Below are 18,589 nucleotides of genomic sequence, written 5' to 3'. Positions count from 1 at the left end.
CTCGTAGAGCATTTGGCGGCAATATTTTTAGGTCTTTCTTGAGGCCGCAGGCATAGTGAATAACGAGCTTCTCTATGTGACTACTAGATGGCGCCACCGCTCGGGTTGGCCCGCGAACCCGGCGGCTCAACCCCTCGCCCGGTCCGTACAAAATATTCCTCGGTGGGTCGAGTTGGGTTTTTTTTTCTTCAGCCCGGGCTGTGGCCCGGGTTTTCATGGCCCGGCCCACAGCCCTACCTCGAACCACTCTATATATTTAAAAGGTGGTATGTTCATTTTTTAACTGTAATTTAAATTAAGGAAATAAAGAAGTGGTTTTCGACTATCATAGCGCAACAAATAAAAAAACGTTTCGATGCTTGGTAATTAACGCTTTTATATTATTACACTTCCATTGAAATACAAATCAGCGTATTGGAGAACAAATCAGACGAACTTCTGTTCTATAATTTTTTTCCTGCTGGGACCTTTCCTCGTCCTTTCGGTCTTCCAGGCAACCTTCCATTTCCTCGTCTTGTTCCTCTTGTTTTTCCCTGTGTTTGGAAAGGCGCAGATAAACGTCTGACCTTTACGCATGGCTCAATTGCCAATTTGGGGTCTTTATTAAAAACGAGATATTTTATAAGATAAGCAGCCGCAGTACCCGCCGTACCATCTGCCACCCGCTTCAATGTCGTTTGCGGAGGAATTCCAGAGTTGCTTGGCCCAAATATTTCCCCTTCTGATTGTACCGTAGAGAAGTAAATACTAAAATAATCAGAATTTTAGTTGAAAGAAGACTGATATAAATTATACCTTCGCGGTGTTGATAATTGGGAGACGAAGACCTTGTGCTGGACGGTGAAAGAGGAGCGGAGGAAAGAGGTGATAAATTATTTCTCTCATTTTGCAATGTCAGCAAACTGTCCACATCTGTACAAACCATTGAAAAATCAATAATTTAAACACAACCTGAGTGGAAATAATATTATCTTTGTTGTTACCTTCGTGGCAATTTGGTGAAGGATATTGCTTTGCATTTTTCGACGGAGGAGTATATTTTGTACTACACTTCACCTGTTTCTCCATTTTGTTATTTTCTTCTTCTTCTTGATCTTTTTTTTCTTCTTCTTCTTTTTCTTGATCTTCTTCTTTTTCTTGATCTTCTTCTTTTTCTTGATCTTTTTCTTCTTCTTGATCTTCTTCTTCTTCTTGATCTTCTTCTTCTTCTTTTTCTTTTCTTCTTCTTCTCCTGCTCTCTCTTTAGATGATTTCATTTTATTGTTTCCTGTCCTTTCATCTTTTTTCTCTTTCGACTTTTTCTTTTTTCCTTTAAAATTTTAAAAATTTTTTAAGCACTAATAATTGCAAAATTTATTAGCATAATGCTTTTTCTACCTCTTTCAATGGAGTTTTTCTGCTCATGATTCTCGAGGAGTACTGATTCATTTTCATGTTCGATAGTTTTCTTCTTTGCTAAATTATATTATGAATGTTAGCACAGGTATAGAAGTAACTAGAAAACATGAAAACCTGTTCTATTTCTTTTGCTGGCTCCTTTTTCAATGAAGTTTCTCTGCTTTGGATTGTCATGAAGTAGTGATTCATTGTCTTGGTCGATTACTTTCTTCAGTCCTAAATTAGAATACAAATGTTAACACAGCTATAAAAATTTGTAGGAAACAAGAAATACCTCTTCTCTCTCTCTTGCTGGCTCTCTCTTGCCATATGCCCTTTTCTTCACACAACTTCTGTCTTTTCTCTGAAAAACATAATTTTAATTTAAAAACAATTTCTAATTTGAATACACTAGCAAAAAAGCAACCTTGTTTTTTGTTCCAATGTCGAACCCAAAGTTGATCTATAAGAATGCCATCTTCTGATTGGGCAAACTGAATTCCCCCACCACTGGCTAAAACATATTTGGTATGTTGGGTTCCGTTGGGATAACGAATTAAACATACAACTGAAGCATTGAAGTTCTCAGCCATTTCATCTATTTTGGTGTAGATACTCTTGTGGCAGTGGGACTTCCTCCTGTCAAGGTTGTTTTGTTCGTGGTTACCCAAAGAATTCCAATAGTTTTGCCATTCGATAGTTTTCCATGGTTTATTTCGATTAGGTACTTCCTTTTTTCCTTTAAAGGTTTCCTGTAATAATATAACATAATTATTTTAAGTAGGCATACGTAACCAAATTAATGACAAATAAATTACTTTGAACTGAGAAATTCTGATTCGATCTTCTTTGTTCTTCTGTTTAATTTGTCTCCCCATTATATTTTTCATGTGTTGTAATTCTTTTTTCCTTTGTGCCATGGCTTCATTTAGCCTCTTTTCAGCTAGATCTGTTTCATCGTGAACAATTTCAGAATTGCTGAGTGAATGTGAATCTTCCATGTTTGACTGTGAATGCCAAAAAAATCTGCATATGAATCAAACATAAACAGTCAGTAAAAGTTACGAAATGATACAAAAACTGTATGTGTGTACTTACAGCTTGTTCAACGAGTTGCAGTCAAGAACTATGACAGGATCAATGTACTTTGTTCTGTGAGTAAATTTTCAAGAAGTGCAAGTCATATGACACAGATTATTGGCCCATCAGACATTACATTGAATAGGTAATGTAAAAGGTAGTATTTCAGCTCTGCAATGAGTAATCAGGAGTATTATTATTAGCTTTGTTTAAACTATGATGTAATGGGTTGTATGCATCAATATATAACTGGTCAGAATTTCTTTACTTTGTTAGTTATTTGATAAATGAAATATCATAATTAATATTTAATATCAGATGTGGTAAAATAACAAAAATTGGACTGGATAACCAGCTCCCCAACACGTCACATCAGTATTCAGAAAAAATGTCAAATTAAACAAAAGATGTGGCACAATAAAAAAATGGGACTGGATAACCAGCTCTACCCCAAAAATAACATTCGGTTCAATAAAAATAAATGAGACCGGATTACCTTCTTTAATGTAACGCATATTATTTAACACCAACGAAAAAGCCACGCGACTGCTTAAGAAAAAAAGTGTAGCAGACAACTTTCCACATTTCTGTCACTAGGGGGCACAATGTAAGTTCGGGGTCGCTTAATTTTCCCTCCGCTAGATGTCAGCATAGCTTGACAAAGTAGCTTGAAAAAATAGCGCCGGAAAATAGATAGGTGCCGGGTTGAGGTTGAGGGTTGAGGTGCTGGGTTGAGGTTGAGGGTTCAGGTGCTGGGTTCAGGTGCTACTTATGGCACTAAAAACGTGCCATAGGCGACTGGTCACACGAGTAACGCGAGTCCGTTTTTTCAGCGCTTATCGCTGGTCCGTCCGCTATTTTTTGCGGCTCATTATAAGCGAAAAAAAAAATCCATTGAAATTTGTTGCGCTACATCTAACGCTATCTAAGCGCGCGTGGCACTAGCGATTTGTTTGCGGTAAAGTAGCAAGCGATGCGCTATATTTAGCGCAATATTCGTATTTCATTGTATTATTTACGAAACGCGCAAGCGGTTCGTTAATTTTAAAAAAATCGACGAATAAAATGTTGCGAAAGGGAAAACGATTGCGGCCAATGGACGAGAAGAGCGTGCCTGTACATGATATAAGCGCTTGTCGCGAGTCCGTTGGCTATATTATTAGCGCTAATCGTCGCCCTTCCACTGTTTTATACGGCTCGCTGCTCGCGGCCAAACATTTTAAATTGTTAGCGTTAGATCTAGCGTTCTCTATGCGCGCATTTCGCTAATAATTAACTTAAGATTAACTTGCGCGAAATGCGTAATATTTAGCACATTGAATTTCATTACATAATTTACAAACACAAATAAGCAGCAAAAATAAATATGTAGCGCGAAAAATAATTAAGTCAAATATTACGCGCTAGATCTAGCGCTGTGTAAGCGCGTATGGCACTAGTGATTTACCTGTGATAAACTACGAGGCGCTAAATTTAGCGCAATACCTTTTATAATATATACGCAAAAATAATAAGGTAAAATATTTTTCACTAGAACAAGCTTTACTAAGAGCGCAGGAGGGTGCTAATCATTAAGTTGCGCACGATAGTATCAATTGAGCGCAATTTATTTCATGGTATAATTTACGAAACGCGCAAGCCCTAAAATAAAAATTTAGCCCTTATTAAAGCGTATTGTTTTAAATTTAATTAACCGGGCGCATATCTAGCAAATATTTGGCTTAATATTATTGCGCTAGTTTTTCACCGTTTAATTCCGGGCTGGTCGGACTGCCCCTTGTCGACGACACCCAGAGTAGCTGATCGTTAGCGACCCGTCGTTCCTTTATAGCCGTATGCCCTTGCTGTCCAATAAATTGAAGATGGCCCACCTCCAACACCGGCAGCGGCTACTGGCTCGCACCACATAGACGGAACATTTGAAAAACTCAGCGGCCACCGCTCGCAGCCATTTTCTATTGAGAGCGAAAAGAAGGCGCTTCCCAGTTCCCAGATACATCTGGCTAAAAAAATATCCGCAAACCATGCTAAGTCACCTGAGTTTTTGATATTTTTCACCTCGTTGGCGCTGGCCAACAGCGGCTACTCCAGCTCGAACCGCTTCCGGTGTTGAAGGTGGGTCATCTTCAATTTATTTATTGAGCAGCGAAGGCATATATGCGTCCGTAAATAGGAAAAGCCGTCAAAGATGGGCCGCTGTTCATATGGGACAGATCAATCGCCAACAAATTCATCAGTTTATATTCTGGGTGTCGTCGACAAGGGGCAGTCCGGCCAGCCCGGAATTAAACGGCAAAATATAAACGCAATTTATTTCAGCCGAGAATTTTCCTTCAATCAAATTTTATGTGATGCGCATTATTCAGCGCTAAACATTTATTTTAGCGCTTGCGCGTTTCGTAAGTCATATGATAGAAAAAATTGGCCTAAAATCAACGCATCGTAGTCGAGTGATCTATAGATCACTAACGTCATACGCGCAACGATATCGCTATATCCAACGCAAACCATTTGACATTTTTCGCCAAACGAGCCGCCTAAACATTGGCCAAGCGACGATTAGCGCTAAGATAGAGAACGGACTCGATAGCGACTAGCGCTAATATAATAAACGGACGCGCGCAACTAGTCAAGTGGCCGCAATTGTTTTTTTGTCGCAACTCGTTAAATAACCGAAGCGCTGGCACGTTTTATAAATAATGCGATGAAGTGAATTGCGCTAAATATAGCGCTTCGCGCGCAAGTTTATCAAAACTACATCACTAGCGCCATGCGCGCTTAGATAGCGCTAGATCTAGCGTGAAACATTTAATATAATTATTTTTCGTGCGAGCCGCTAAAAACAACGGGCGATCGACAACGCAAAAATAACGCAAGGCGCCGCGATAAGTGCCGAAATAACGAAAGGGCACGCCCTACTCGCCCAACTAGTCACCGCAATTGTTGGTTTACTTTGCACGTCCGTTTAATTAAATTTAGTGCAATGCGTGATATGTAGCGTTAAATATTGATTTTAGCGCTTGTTCTTTTCGTAAATTATATGATGGAATGAATTGCGCTAAATTGATCCTTTTTGCGCAATTTAATAAAAAGTGCCCTGCGCTCTTAGTAGAGCTTTTAGTGCGAAATATTTAACCTCGTTATTTTCGCGTAGATACCCAACTGTTACAGCGGACGGGCTGCACTAAGCGATCAAATAGCGGACGGCGCGCGCTATTCGTCCAACCCGTCGCCGCAATGGTTTTTTTTGTGTCTCAGTGATGTTATTTGTCTACGCATACGGCGTTTTGGCAGGCGATTTCCGTCGGTGAGCTGGTGTAGAATTTGCCGTTGCATTCAGACCCTACGTTTTGATCGTCTTCGCAATCGTAATGACGTGGGCCACGTCTGGTTGTGGTGAATGCTGTGGTCGTTGCCACATTCAGCTTCCCGTTCGTAATATGTTGCTCTACATTTGCCGGGATTTGTAGGAACCGGGCGAGAACGTCCTCGCTTCGTTTGAGATGATAGGGCTCAGCCGCTCAGCGCTTATCCCTAGCCATCTAGGGGGAGAGTGAATGTGGGTATGTTTTGGACCGCTAGGTGGCTATCCGTTTGAATAACTTTCATGGGTTTTATGTAAAAAAAGGGGGGGAAATGCAAAATAATATTAAAGAATAATTCTAATTATTTCGGTTGATTTATTTTGCAATTAAAAGGTAGCATTTTTCATTAAATTAAAAAAAGATCACAGCAAAAAAGAAAGCATAGCAACGGTGTTAAGCAGACGACGATAGCAGACTAAGGTTGGATTGACGAAAAAAGTATCTGTATTTCGCTGCTACAAACGGCGCACCAATGCACCATACATTTTTACGTAATTTGTCATGGCAGAAGTAAGTTCATTGAGTGAGTCGGAAAATTATGTGGAAAGTGATTTCGAAACCTCATCAACAGAAGAGAAAAAGAAGAAAAATGTTTATCCCAAGAGGAAAAGAAAGTATCATCATTTATCCGAGCATTTTTCCAAGTCGAAGAACAATGTAAAAGTAAAGTCTAGTTCCACTGCTGGAAAAACTTTTACTTATCTTGGAAAAACTAGGAAGAAAAAAAAATTCAACTCTTAGTGGTGATTCCCTTCAACATTCTTCGCAATCCGTACAACAGCCACAAACTGTTTCATCATTCACTACCCATCATTCAGCACATGACATAGCGACTGATGAATTCCCATCAGCTATCAGCCTTGAAGATCTTGGTTACTATGAAAATCCAGTACAATTTTATTTTGGTTATATAAATAAAGTGAAATTGTATCTTTGCAGATAAGCTAAGAAGAGAAGTGAAAAACGACTTAGAAAGCATGCAGGTAAGACAACATCGAACATGGCAAGAACGACAAACATTTGGTGCATGGGGACAGCATGCTAGAAGAAGAATTTTTACAGAATATGTATCAAGACAGCCACTATTTCATTCAAAATGTGACCAGTGTCATGGTGATTTGAACTTCTACGCTGTGAGATGTATGACCTGCAAAAGACACCTTTGCCATCAATGTGATGCAAACACACACTCCAGCATGCCATTTCATCGAAGACTATTGTGTTCTTGCGAAACCCTGGAAACATTACAGCCCCATCATTTTATCGATGAAGAAGGAAACATTATAACAAAAGGTATCTGTCTAAAAATAAAAATTCAGACACACGTGTTTCTCAACTATTATGCTCTTTTACTGATGTTTGTTTACCATGCTTTGTGCCTCTTAAATGCTGTGATGTAAACTGCCTTGGATCGATGTCGCTTACACCCAATCTCACAGAATCAATCGTGGTTGTCACTGAGCAAGGTAAAAATAACATTCAATGTAGACCGTATTCTAAAGACTATCTAATAATTTAAAAAATAATTGGACAGGTCGGTTTCTGTTAAAGGGAACTAATTTTGTTTGTGATAGTTGCCATACTGTTAGGAAAGCCACTATCGACGACTATATATTTTCTGTTTTTTTCCCTGCAAGTTTATCAGAGAAAGTTACATATCTTTTTCAGAAGAGGCACTTCTATTAGGGTATCACATTTCCCACAAGTGTCCAGGTTCTTCAAAGAACATGTACGCTCGCACTCTTGAAGACGTATCTAAAGAATATGGACGGGTACGTGACACAAAGCAGTACAATTTATTCAATTGTTATAATTATGATTTGGTTGATTTGGAAGAATGGACCGATTAACGTACCGTTATTTACTACTGCGGAAAGAGAGTGGGAAACCTGTCGCCACTATATTGACCAAGAAGTGCTGAAAAGAGACAAAACTCATTGCCCAAGTTGTGGGAAAGAACCTTTAGTCAGATCTTCTGACGCTATCGTAAAATTGAGGCGCTTAAGCTCGGCTGGAAAAGTGCACAATCCAGAAAACGAAAGAACGTAAGATGCGTGTACAAGAAAACACGACAAAGACTGGTCTTAAGTTTTATTATTTCAATAGAATGGAACAGCCACAGGCGAGGTTTGGAAACTTAGTTATCAAATCCGATACAGAAGTTGAAAATTTCCGTCAAAGGATTTACAACAAAGTTTCTACTGTACGCAATTACATTTCATTTGAAACTACTAGATTTGACATGCTGGACTACGATATAATTAATCATAATTTTATAGTATTTTTAATTCCCATATCTTATTTTGTAGACAAAAAAGAAACAGATGTGTGGGGGATCGGCTTTTAAGGCCGCAAGAGAAGACTCCAATGAACAAAAGAAGTATGACGAGACTGGGCTCGTCGTTAGCTCTTGCAAGCACTGCGTTGTACCATACGCAATCAACATGTTTAAAGGTGAATCGTGGACCCATACTGCATTTATGCACAACGAAGCCATGAAAAGTAACGCCAAATTCTTCTGCTACGACGTGGTATGCCAATACTGGAAATGGATGAAAACAAAAGTGGCTCGTCATTTTCCTGAATACCGTAATCTAACAAGTGAAATGACAGGAATCTTGCCTATCATGCATAAGAATGCACATCAATTGCCATGCAAGGTATTATATCAATAAATTATGAAGAAAAGTCTTCTCTCAAGCTTGAAATATATATGTACAAAACAGATTTTATGGAATCCCCGCTGGACAACTGGAATGGGCTTAACAGGAGGAGAAGAGCACGAGCAAGTTTTCTCCAAATTGTATCTATATGCTTATGTGCTAAAGCATATGGCAAAACATAGTAATAGAGCTTCTTACTGTATTTATTAGCAAACATTGTTGCATTGTTAACTATTAATTCAACGATTTTACTCTTACTTCATTTAGACAGAAACGATTTTTTAACATTAGCTATTCTTTATTGGAACTGGGGTAAAATTGAAAATATGCATTTCCTTCTACGCAAAAAGCTAGAAAAAGTAAACAACTTTGCAATACAGGTTGAATAATTATTTGAAAATAACGAAAATTTTCTTAGGCAAGAAAGGAAATCAAACAAGGCACTCCAAAACTCGAGAAATTGTTGGAAACCCATAACCTCGTATATAATGATCTTCCACTGATTCACAAGGAGCTGGAGACAAAAGCTAAGGCAATTCTTGACCAAAGAAAAACCAAAAAGACTACAGTTGATACACTGAGAAGAATGCTGGAGGGCTTACATGCTCATTTAAAGACTACTTCCATTTCTATCTCTAAAGAAGCAGGTATATTACAAAAAATAAATTGAGACCGCATTACTTACTCAGAGTATCGAACTTGTACTAAAAAAGAAAATTCGAAGAGTCGCACTAAATTAAGGCGGGTTTTGACGGAAACTAAACGAAAGGCTTTGGAAACGATTGAATTAATTAATTCTAAGGATACAACGCTTCCAATTTCTTACGAGGATTTCAATGAAGGTGTCTTTCCTTGGGAAACAGTTCTGGATCGGGATGACACGCACTTTCCCACACGTAAAAATAAAAAAATTGTATTTTTTAAGTAAAAACTTCATTTCGTCGTTTTTGCAGTTTCCCTTGCCGACAAATATAATATTGTTGATTGTTGGATGCTATTGAAAAGAGCAAGGGAGGAAATTACATTGAGTAAGAATGAAATGATAAACTACATGCGATTCCTCATTGATAAACGGTCATCACTACAACAACCAAGTCAAAAACATACCGGAGAAGACGAGAAATTTGCGAAAGGGAAATCCGTCATGAAAGTTTCTGAAGTTCATCATCTTAATTTAAAAATTCAAATGGCTCTAACAACATTTAATTTAAAGTGCAACCAGGATTTTTCAGATTTCGTATGTGGAACACAAACAAATCATTCTGAACCAGAATTTGAGTTTGACACATCTGATGAAGACAATTACGATTCTCTCTCAGAATCCGAATATTCTGATGAAGAAACAGAAAGCTCATCTAGCTATTCGGAAGATGATGAATCTGCAATATAATTTAGAATACAAATTGCATAATTCTTACTAAAAGTTATGAAAAATAAATGTTTGACTCTTTTAAAGCAATATTGTATTTAATAAAAGTAAGAGAACCTTTTCTCTGATCCGTCCCGTTGCAAAATTAAAATAATAACTAATTGTGGTGCTTGAGAGACGTCAACCGAACAAACGAATCGAAACACCAAGGTAATTCTTCTGAAAAGGCTTTGTCTGAAATTTTTAAATTTCTTTTTTGGCTTTTAATATTAAACAATAAAGATCTTTTGACTAAAAAAGAAATAATTTGTGTTTTTCTTGATTAAATAAAACTTAAATTACAAAAAAAATAAGATTTTCCTTGTTTAGTTACATAATTTTTTCTACTTCGGTACTATTTAGAGTTAATTTAGATGCTTCCGATTGTGATTCCTTATGAAGATTGGCTTAGTTAATTAAAAAAATTCTTAGTTAGTAAAAATTTGCATAATCCCCAAAATTACATGGTAATAGCGCTTTCGTAAAAATAGATAAAATCTTAAGACGTTGCTTTGTCTGAAGTATTTTTTAAATGAAAGATTCTTGGATTTGAGAAGTTTTTAAAGAAATGCTAAGTTAAAAAGAAAAAAATTCTCAAAATGTGCAACCCACAACATATGCTCTGCGACTTAAGATAAGGCTGTGTCTGAAATTTTAAATGACACCCATACCATTAAAACAGAACATTTTTTAGAAAATTATGAAAGGGAATATAAACGTTTGGACGTTTATGCTGTGAATTGAAAAGGGATAAAATAAATGTATAACCCTCCCACCCTACTGAGACAAAAAGCTCTTATGGCGTTAGTCTACCTCTCCTGTTAGACCGTGTTTTGAACCATACTGCCCATACCGCCAAGTCGAGCAATGCTTCCGGAGCTCGCCGAAAGGATCAGCGCAGTCGAATTCGTCGTCTAGGGGGGGGAGGGGAAAAATGTCGACTGCTTGACTTCACAAATTTATAATCATAAATTATTTCAAATTAATATTTGTAAAATTCCTTGATGAAATTGATAAATACTTTTAAAATTTAATTTTAAATAACTATTGAAAAAAACTTAAGACTTGCCTATGTCTGAAGAAAAAACAAACAGGAGCAGCACTCATGGTAAGGCCGAAAAAACATTCAACTTAACATATAATGACAAAAACATGAATTAGTTAACTTTATATACAGCTACCAATCACTAGCGCAAGGTATAATATCGTTTTTAAAACAGGCTAATCTTAAGACAATGCTTTGTCTTAAAAAAAAAGAGAGAATAAGCCCTCTTGGTAAGGCCGAAAAACCTTAGACTTAACATATAATGACAAAAACATGACAAATTAAACTTGAAATACAGCTACCAATCACTAGCGCGAGGAATAATATCGTATTTAAAACAGACAAATCTTAAGACAATGCTTTGTCTAAACAAAAGAAAGAATCAGCCCTCTTGGTAAGGCCGGCAAAAAAAATTAAACTTAACATATAATGACAAAAATATGAATAAGACAACTTTAAATACAGCTACCAATCACTAGCGGAAGGAATAATATCGTATTTAAAACAGACAAATCTTAAGACAATGCTTTGTCTAAACAAAAGAAAGAATCAGCCCTCTTGGTAAGGCCGGCAAAAAAAAATTAAACTTAACTTATAATGACAAAAATATGAATAAGTCAACTTTAAATACAGCTACCAATCACTAGCGGAAGGAATAATATCGTATTTTAAAAAGCCGAATCTTAAGACAATGCTTTGTCTGTTACTTTGAAAAAATGAAGACAAAGGTATGTCTTAAGTCGGTGAGCATATGTTGGAGTTTACCTGCCTCCCCTTCGGGATGTCATGTGCACCGTGGGCGTTTACAAAAATTTTGCGCCCAGTTGTCGCTTTCCTTAGAAGAACGGGCATCCGCTTGGTAGTTTATCTCGACGATTTTTTGGTAGCCCACTCCTCCAAACTTAGAGCAAAACAGGAGGTGCAGGTAGTTATGGCATTACTAGAGTCCTTGGGATTTGACATTAGTACAGAGAAATGTATTATAAAACGTACCGAAACCCTTGAATATATCGGGTTGATTGTTCATACCGTGCCTATGACTTTTTCTCTGTCAGACAAAAAGTCGGCTGACATCGTCAAATTGTGAAAAACAGCGTTACTACGCCGAAAAATGTCCCTACGAGAGCTAGAGTCATTGCTTGGCAATCTTAACTGGGCAACGCAAGTGGTTCGCTATGCGCAGGCACACTTCAGGTCACTCCAGGCTCTGTATTTAAAAGGGTTGAAATCTGCAGAAGGAAACCTACAAGCCTCGATTACCAGTAAGCCAAATGCCAAAAACGACCTCTCATGGTGGATTAAGCATGCAAAATTTGACGAGGGAAAGGCCATTATTATGCCTACCAGTGACGTATCAATTTGCACGGATGCATCTCTTTTGGGGTGAGGAGCCCTTTGCCAAGATGTGAAGACTGAAAACCACGGTCGTTAACTGAATCGAAATACCACCTCAACGAGCTAGAGCTCCTAGCTGCTCTAAAAGGATTAGAGTGCTTTACGGCAGCGAGTTTCGGCTCAGCGGTCGTATTAAGGATCGACAATACAGCAGCAGTTAGCTACATCAACAACCTAGGGGGCAGCAAATCGGCTCAGTTATGTGCAGTAGCTCTCAAGATCTTTGCCTGGTGTGAATGCAGAGACATAGATTTACATGCCGTATTTCCCCCCGGTGTCTGTAACACTCTAGCAGATACGGAATCAAGGAGACCTTTAACGGCAGGAAATTGGAAGCTAAGCAAATCATCATTCAGTCGAATCCAATCAACCTGGTGGTTGGAGATCGACCTATTCGTGAGCGAGTGGAACTATCAACTCCATTCATTCGTCAGCTGGTTCTCTCAGCCGAACACTTGTTGGAAGAACGCGTTCTCCAGGAGTTGGAAAGGTCTTCTTCCGTACGCCTTTCCACCGTTCGACCTCATTCCGAATTGCCTATTGAAGATCTCCCAGGACCAAGTGGCGCTAGTCCTCGTAACGCCATACTGGCCGAGCCAGGCCTGGTTCCCGACCGCAATGGAACTAGCGACAGAAATCCCGCTGGTACTTCATCCCAAGCCGAACCTTCTCACGTCCCCATTGGGTCACTGTCAGCCCCTTACGCAGAACGGATCTATTCGGTTAACCGCCTCTCGGGAGTTGTCTCAGAGGCCAGGGCATTCCGAACGATGTTGCGGACCTCCTGCTTTCCGCTTCAAGGGAAAATACACAATCTGCATACCAGTCCGCCTGGAACTCTTGGTGCAGTTGGTGCGATCGAGGGGGGGTTGATCCCTTGTCGGTCAGCGTAATTCCTATCTTAAAGTTCCTGACGGAAGCCTTCAAATCGGGTAAGAGTTACAGTTCCATCAACATTCTACGCTCCATGGTATCCTCAACATTCGGTTTCGGTCCACTGGGACCGTCCGAAATCGGTAAACACCCTTTGGTGGTAAAACTCTTAAAAGGAATATACAACGCTCGCCACTGGCCCCAAAATACGCCAACACATGGGATCCGGTGCTAGTTTTGGCTGCCTTCGACGCAACCGCAGCACTAACCTTGTCCAGAATTTAACTCGCCCGCAAGGTGGTGACGCTGATGGCAATCACTACTTTCCTGCGTTACACGGAAATCGCTTCGATTCAGACCAGTTCCATAGTCATTTCGGCTACCGAAGCATCATTTCTTCTGGGGAAGCCAAGAAAAACCCAACATGCTGGCCCTTTAACTAGGATATCGATTCCGGCGTGGCCAAGAAACGAGTCAATATGTCCGGTAGCCTGCCTAAAGAAATATTTATCCACTACGGACCCTGTACGCAATAAGTCGAATGCATCTAATCTCTTCATTAGCATCACCAAACCCTTCCAGACAGTAGGTAGCCCCACCATAGGGCGCTGGATAAAGGTCCTGCTACAGGAAGCTGGTATAGACACCGCAGTTTTCAAAGCCCATTCAACCCGTGACGTCGCAGCGTCGAAAGCAGCTTCGAACGGAGTCCCGATTAATATCATCCTCAAACAGGGTCATTGGGCCAGCGAGTTCACTTTTGCCAAATTTTATCACCGTGAAACAGTGAAAGATTCCAACCCTACCGGATGGCCAGTGCTAGATCAGGAGGCTGATGACACCGAAGAATCTTAGATCTTCGTGTACTATTCCTAGTCATTATAAACGATCGTTTACGGTGCTTTAAAATAACAACAGTTAATGTCGAACACATTTTCATACAATTGAAAATTGTTTGAATGAGCGAAGTTCGTGAAGAACAATTGGGATTGTATTGAAATGAATAGTGAAGACATTAACTGTCTTCTATTCCCACCATCCCACCCCCCGAACGACGAATTATAACTGTTTTTGATTTCGTTTTTTAAACAGTACCAATCAAGGAATGGGAATCACGAATTACCGTGGTTGCAAGTATCGTTCCAACCATAACCCCAGAAGCAGGGGAAAGTATTAAGAATAAAATAAAATAAATCCCCGAATACCTTAAAGAAAAAGAGGTCTAAAACTAACGAGGGGGCGTGCCACTACGTAAACTTTTGCTGATTAATGCTAAATAAATTGTGTTCAACACAACAGTTAATGTCTTCACTATTCATTTCAATACAATCCCAATTGTTCTTCATGAGCTTCGCTCGTTCGAACAATTTTCAATTATCTGCTACGTGTTGCTTTTTAACTAGATGATGCTTATCGGCTACTTGATGTATTTCAACTAGATCATGCTTATCTGCTACTTGTATCTTTTCATCTAGATGATTCTTATTTACCATAAGGCGGCCGCCCCTTGATCAAGTAGACGACGGCTATTTGACAAAGAAACTGAATAATGGACGACTTGACGGATGCCGGCATGCCAGGGTCAGTTTACGTTTATCGAAGGTTGTAGACCTAATTATACCAAATAAATTACGACCAACATGCCAAAACCTGGCTCCATGGTTTAGATTAAACGTACCGTAGAAGGAATGATTTCCTAAAAACCCAAGTAGCCAAACATAAGGCCCAAAAAGTATTTACGCGAATTCACCTACTATTATGTTTGCTTTTAAATTAATGGACGAGTAATTAGTAACTTAAAAATAATTCCACTTATTGAAAAAGATAGTTTAAAAAATGTCCTATAAAATACCGTAAAATGAGCATTTATGTTAATCTAGGATAAAAATCGTCTTGCGTCCACCTGCGTGGGCGCACTGGACCATCAAACATTGACATGGACCTCTTTGTCCATGTCAATGATCTGTCGACCAGAGACTCATTGTTACAACAGTCACATTAGGTGATATCGAAGTAAAGTGCAGCCGCACAAACCAAGAAACCGAGTAAAAAATCATCTTCGGAGTCCCAAAAGAAGATTCCGAAGAGGAAATAGTAGCGGAGCTCGCTCAGTACGGAGTTATCAAGGCCCTTTGATGAAGAAAACGCATTGAAGACGATCATGTTACTACAGAGGCTGTCATTCTGTGGTTCAGCTTCGCGCCCCCTGAAGTTCATATCGCAAACAAAGTCTTTCGCACTCATGATCTCCGGCAGCGTCCCCTGTTATGCAGAAATTGCTGGCTCCTGGGACACACAGCACCTAGATGTCGTCAGAAAGAGCGCTGCCACTTTTATTCCAAAGTACACGACATCACGGTCATCTGCACCGCACTGATTCTCTGCCGCAATTGCAACAGCGAAAGGCACACCTTGGACGACAAATCATGCCCAGCTTACCGCAGTAAAAGAAAAAATTCTCAACTTCGCCGAGGCAGAGAATTGGTCGTTTCCCCAAGCTAAAGAGATTCTTACCAATAAAGTACCTCATCAACAAAAACTACACCCACTAAAACATCATCCGTCTCCATACTCCCCCAACAAAAAAGCAATACACCTCTACCAGCTCCAAATGATCCCCAGAATGAAGCACTTTGGCTAGTCGAAGTCGAATCCCTCAAGTCTCAGCTAATCAAACACACACCGCTTGACATAACTACAAAGATGCAGAAAAATATCACATGAACCAAGAAACTGTATGAAAATCCCAAAACCAATTTGTATTGTATCGCTCCAGTCATGGTAAGGTTGACTCTAGATATCCCCTATATCGAAGAAATCTGCCGAATCGTTCGCCAACAACATGAAAATACAAGCTCCACTCCCGCATTACTTTTGATTGAAGGCGTAGACATTAACCACCAGGTAACATCGCACCCGGAATCTCAAAACCTTCTCCATGAATAATAACATAGATCTCCTACAGTGGAATGCCAACGGTCTTAAAGGCCACAAAAGGGATTTTTTTCTTCAAATGCTTGCAACCCTAAACTCTCTAGTAGTTGTCCTCAGTGAAACCCACTGGAACGATGTTGACGTAACATATATGACCTGTAAACTAAGCTCATACAACTTAGTGCACCAAAATCGCCCAGATGGTTAGGAAAGCGTCGCAATCATCCTCAAGCAGCACCTAAGGTTCAGTCTCATTCCACTTGTTCAACCCTTAGATGGCATTTAAACAATTGGTGTTAAAACTTTATAAAAAAAGAAATAACTGTCTTCTCTACATACTGCCCGCAAGGCAACGCCTACGACTCGGATCTCATAGCTAGGCTTTTCCACCAAAATTCAGGTCCCACCATCATCGCAAGAGACTTTAATGCCCATCATAGCCATTACACGTCTGCACACAGAGAAAACAGAGGAAGGAGAGCGATCTCGGGCTTCTTAAATGAGGCTCCTGAATGGATACTGGTCACTCATAGGGACTTAATCACGAGAAGATGTTTTAATTTAGGCACCGTTTCCACTGCTGACCTCGCGTTTATGACGACAGACCTCGGCTTTCCTAACCAAATCGTATCCGGACCTTTTTGGAGCAGTGACCAAATCCCCATCTTTATCAGTTTATCAGACACCCACACCGAACCATCGTCCCAACCAGTCTGGCTCCTCAGAAACTCCAAATGAAATGCCTGGAACGAAGAATTTCACCGGATTCTATTTGTCTCAGACTTTGATCGAATCAAAGACCCCACCGGAGCTAACGATGTGGTAAAATCCGTTTTATTATTTGCAAGCAAAAAATACTTCACACCACGAAACAACAAACAAGTTAAAAAAGAAAAACATCGACCCTGGTGGAATGCATTTTGCAGCAATGCGGTCGCCGAGTTACGTCGGGCTTACAACAAATGGAAGGCTCTTCCCTCTCCCGCTAATAAAAAGGCCCTCAACAGAGCAGAAGCCCGTAAAAAATGAATTCTGGCAAAAGCCCGAGATCAATCATGGGACAAGCTAATCGTAGACCTAAGCAGGTCCAAAAATACCAAAAGAATCTGGAACTTTACTAATAGTCTGCTGGGTGCCAAATACTCCAATTTCAATGCTTGGATGAACATTCCTATGGCAGATAATTTGAGCCCCTCTGAGAAGAATGTCAAAACAGCAAACAATTTCGTCGAACGTTTCACTGCCCATGCTCTTCACTCCTTAGTAACCCATAACCCCGTCGAAACCACCCTTGTATCTCTAATCAAAGATGCCATCAATTATACAAGAAACCCCCTGAATGAACCAATCCCTTTGGACGAGCTCAACGTTGCGCTGAAGGTCCCGAAATGGAATACTATGAGTGCCGATTCCATTTACAATCAAATGCCTCGTCATCTCAATCTACCCAATCGAAAGTTTCTGCTTAATCTCTTCAATTTACTGTTCAATAACAGATTCTGTGCTCATGACTGGAAGCTGAAAAATATACTGCCGCTACTGAAATAAGGAAAAGATAACAAAAAGATTGACTCCTATCGGCCCATCTCCCTCACCTTTTGCACGAGCAAAGGCTTTGAGCGGATCATACAAGCCAGGCTCAAGTGGCACTTAGATCAACACAACTTTATTCCGTCCCCTGAAGCTGGATCTCGGCAATGGTGCCCCACACATGACCTCATCTGAGACCTAGAGAATAACATAAACAGTTCCTCCAATTCCTTCAAGTCCATTGTCTGTTCCTGGACCTTTCTAAAGCGAAAATGTTTGGATAACAGGATTACTATTTAATCTCTGCCAGGCAAAGGTTTCAGACTACATCATTCGGTGGCTTAAAGATTTCCTCACCTTACGGCAGGTCCGCGTCAGCCTGAACGGCACCCTCTAAATAACAAAAACGATCTCTTTGGGCGTCCCTCAAGACGCAGTACTCAACCGCTTCTGTTTACTATGATGACTCAAGACTTTCCACTAGCTAACAGCTTCAAAAACTCACAAGGAGTATCTCTTCGGATGTATGCAGACATATCAGCCTCTATCGCCGACCGTCTGAGACGCAAGGTCCATCTGGTACTTCAGAAAGTTTTGACCCGTTTTATCAGATGGTGCAAATTATGGAAGTTCTCTATCTCTATTTCCAAGTCCTTTACAATCTCATTGAGTAGGCGCAGAGGATACGATGTACAGTATCCTGCACACAAAGGTGAACACCGATTTGTTTTGAAAAAGCCATCTGTGGGTAGAAAATATTAATAGTTTACCTTTTTAAGCAGAGGTAGGGTGGTTTTGGCGCAAAATCATTATAAAGGGGGTTGGGTAATGTCAGTCCAGACACCTTTTTTTTTGCCCTAGGTATAAAATGTCTGGAAAAAGTGTAGACTGTATCATCGGTAGACTCCCCTACCCCCCG

General features: G+C 39.8%; 4 protein-coding genes across 4 annotated transcripts; 2 read left to right on the top strand and 2 right to left on the bottom strand.

Moving 5' to 3' along the window:
• Positions 1 to 426: 426 nt before the first annotated feature.
• Positions 427 to 1,256, bottom strand: LOC123472282 (histone H3.v1-like). The gene is given in 5 exon segments (XM_045173568.1): positions 427 to 477; positions 480 to 721; positions 796 to 912; positions 984 to 1,220; positions 1,223 to 1,256. Coding segments are annotated over 5 exon segments (681 nt in total).
• A 22-nt stretch (positions 1,257 to 1,278) lies between these two features.
• On the bottom strand, positions 1,279 to 2,494 carry LOC123472283. The gene is made up of 5 exons (XM_045173569.1): positions 2,196 to 2,494; positions 1,805 to 2,129; positions 1,673 to 1,741; positions 1,513 to 1,614; positions 1,279 to 1,455 (listed from the first exon to the last, which is right to left on the bottom strand). Exons 1-5 carry the CDS (start codon positions 2,376 to 2,378, stop codon positions 1,331 to 1,333), a joined length of 804 nt encoding a protein of 267 aa, XP_045029504.1. The 5' UTR covers positions 2,379 to 2,494; the 3' UTR covers positions 1,279 to 1,330.
• Positions 2,495 to 7,170: 4,676 nt separating this feature from the next.
• LOC123472597 lies at positions 7,171 to 8,695 on the top strand (the record flags this gene model as incomplete). Its single annotated transcript, XM_045174460.1, is given in 7 exon segments — positions 7,171 to 7,288; positions 7,357 to 7,479; positions 7,482 to 7,594; positions 7,659 to 7,867; positions 7,929 to 8,025; positions 8,132 to 8,482; positions 8,549 to 8,695. Coding segments are annotated over 7 exon segments (1,158 nt in total), but the record flags the coding sequence as incomplete, so codon positions are not given.
• On the top strand, positions 8,667 to 10,006 carry LOC123472365. Its single transcript, XM_045173765.1, has 4 exons — positions 8,667 to 8,844; positions 8,904 to 9,132; positions 9,199 to 9,381; positions 9,439 to 10,006. The coding sequence occupies exons 1-4, from the start codon at positions 8,812 to 8,814 to the stop codon at positions 9,873 to 9,875; spliced, it is 882 nt and encodes a 293-aa protein (XP_045029700.1). The 5' UTR covers positions 8,667 to 8,811; the 3' UTR covers positions 9,876 to 10,006.
• Positions 10,007 to 18,589: the final 8,583 nt, after the last annotated feature.

This window comes from Daphnia magna, linkage group LG5 (genome assembly GCF_020631705.1).
Source record: "Daphnia magna isolate NIES linkage group LG5, ASM2063170v1.1, whole genome shotgun sequence".
Classification (NCBI taxonomy): Eukaryota; Metazoa; Arthropoda; class Branchiopoda; order Diplostraca; family Daphniidae; genus Daphnia; species Daphnia magna.
The sequence above is the reverse complement of the archived record's forward strand: the minus strand, read 5'-3'. Positions and strand labels throughout refer to the sequence as shown.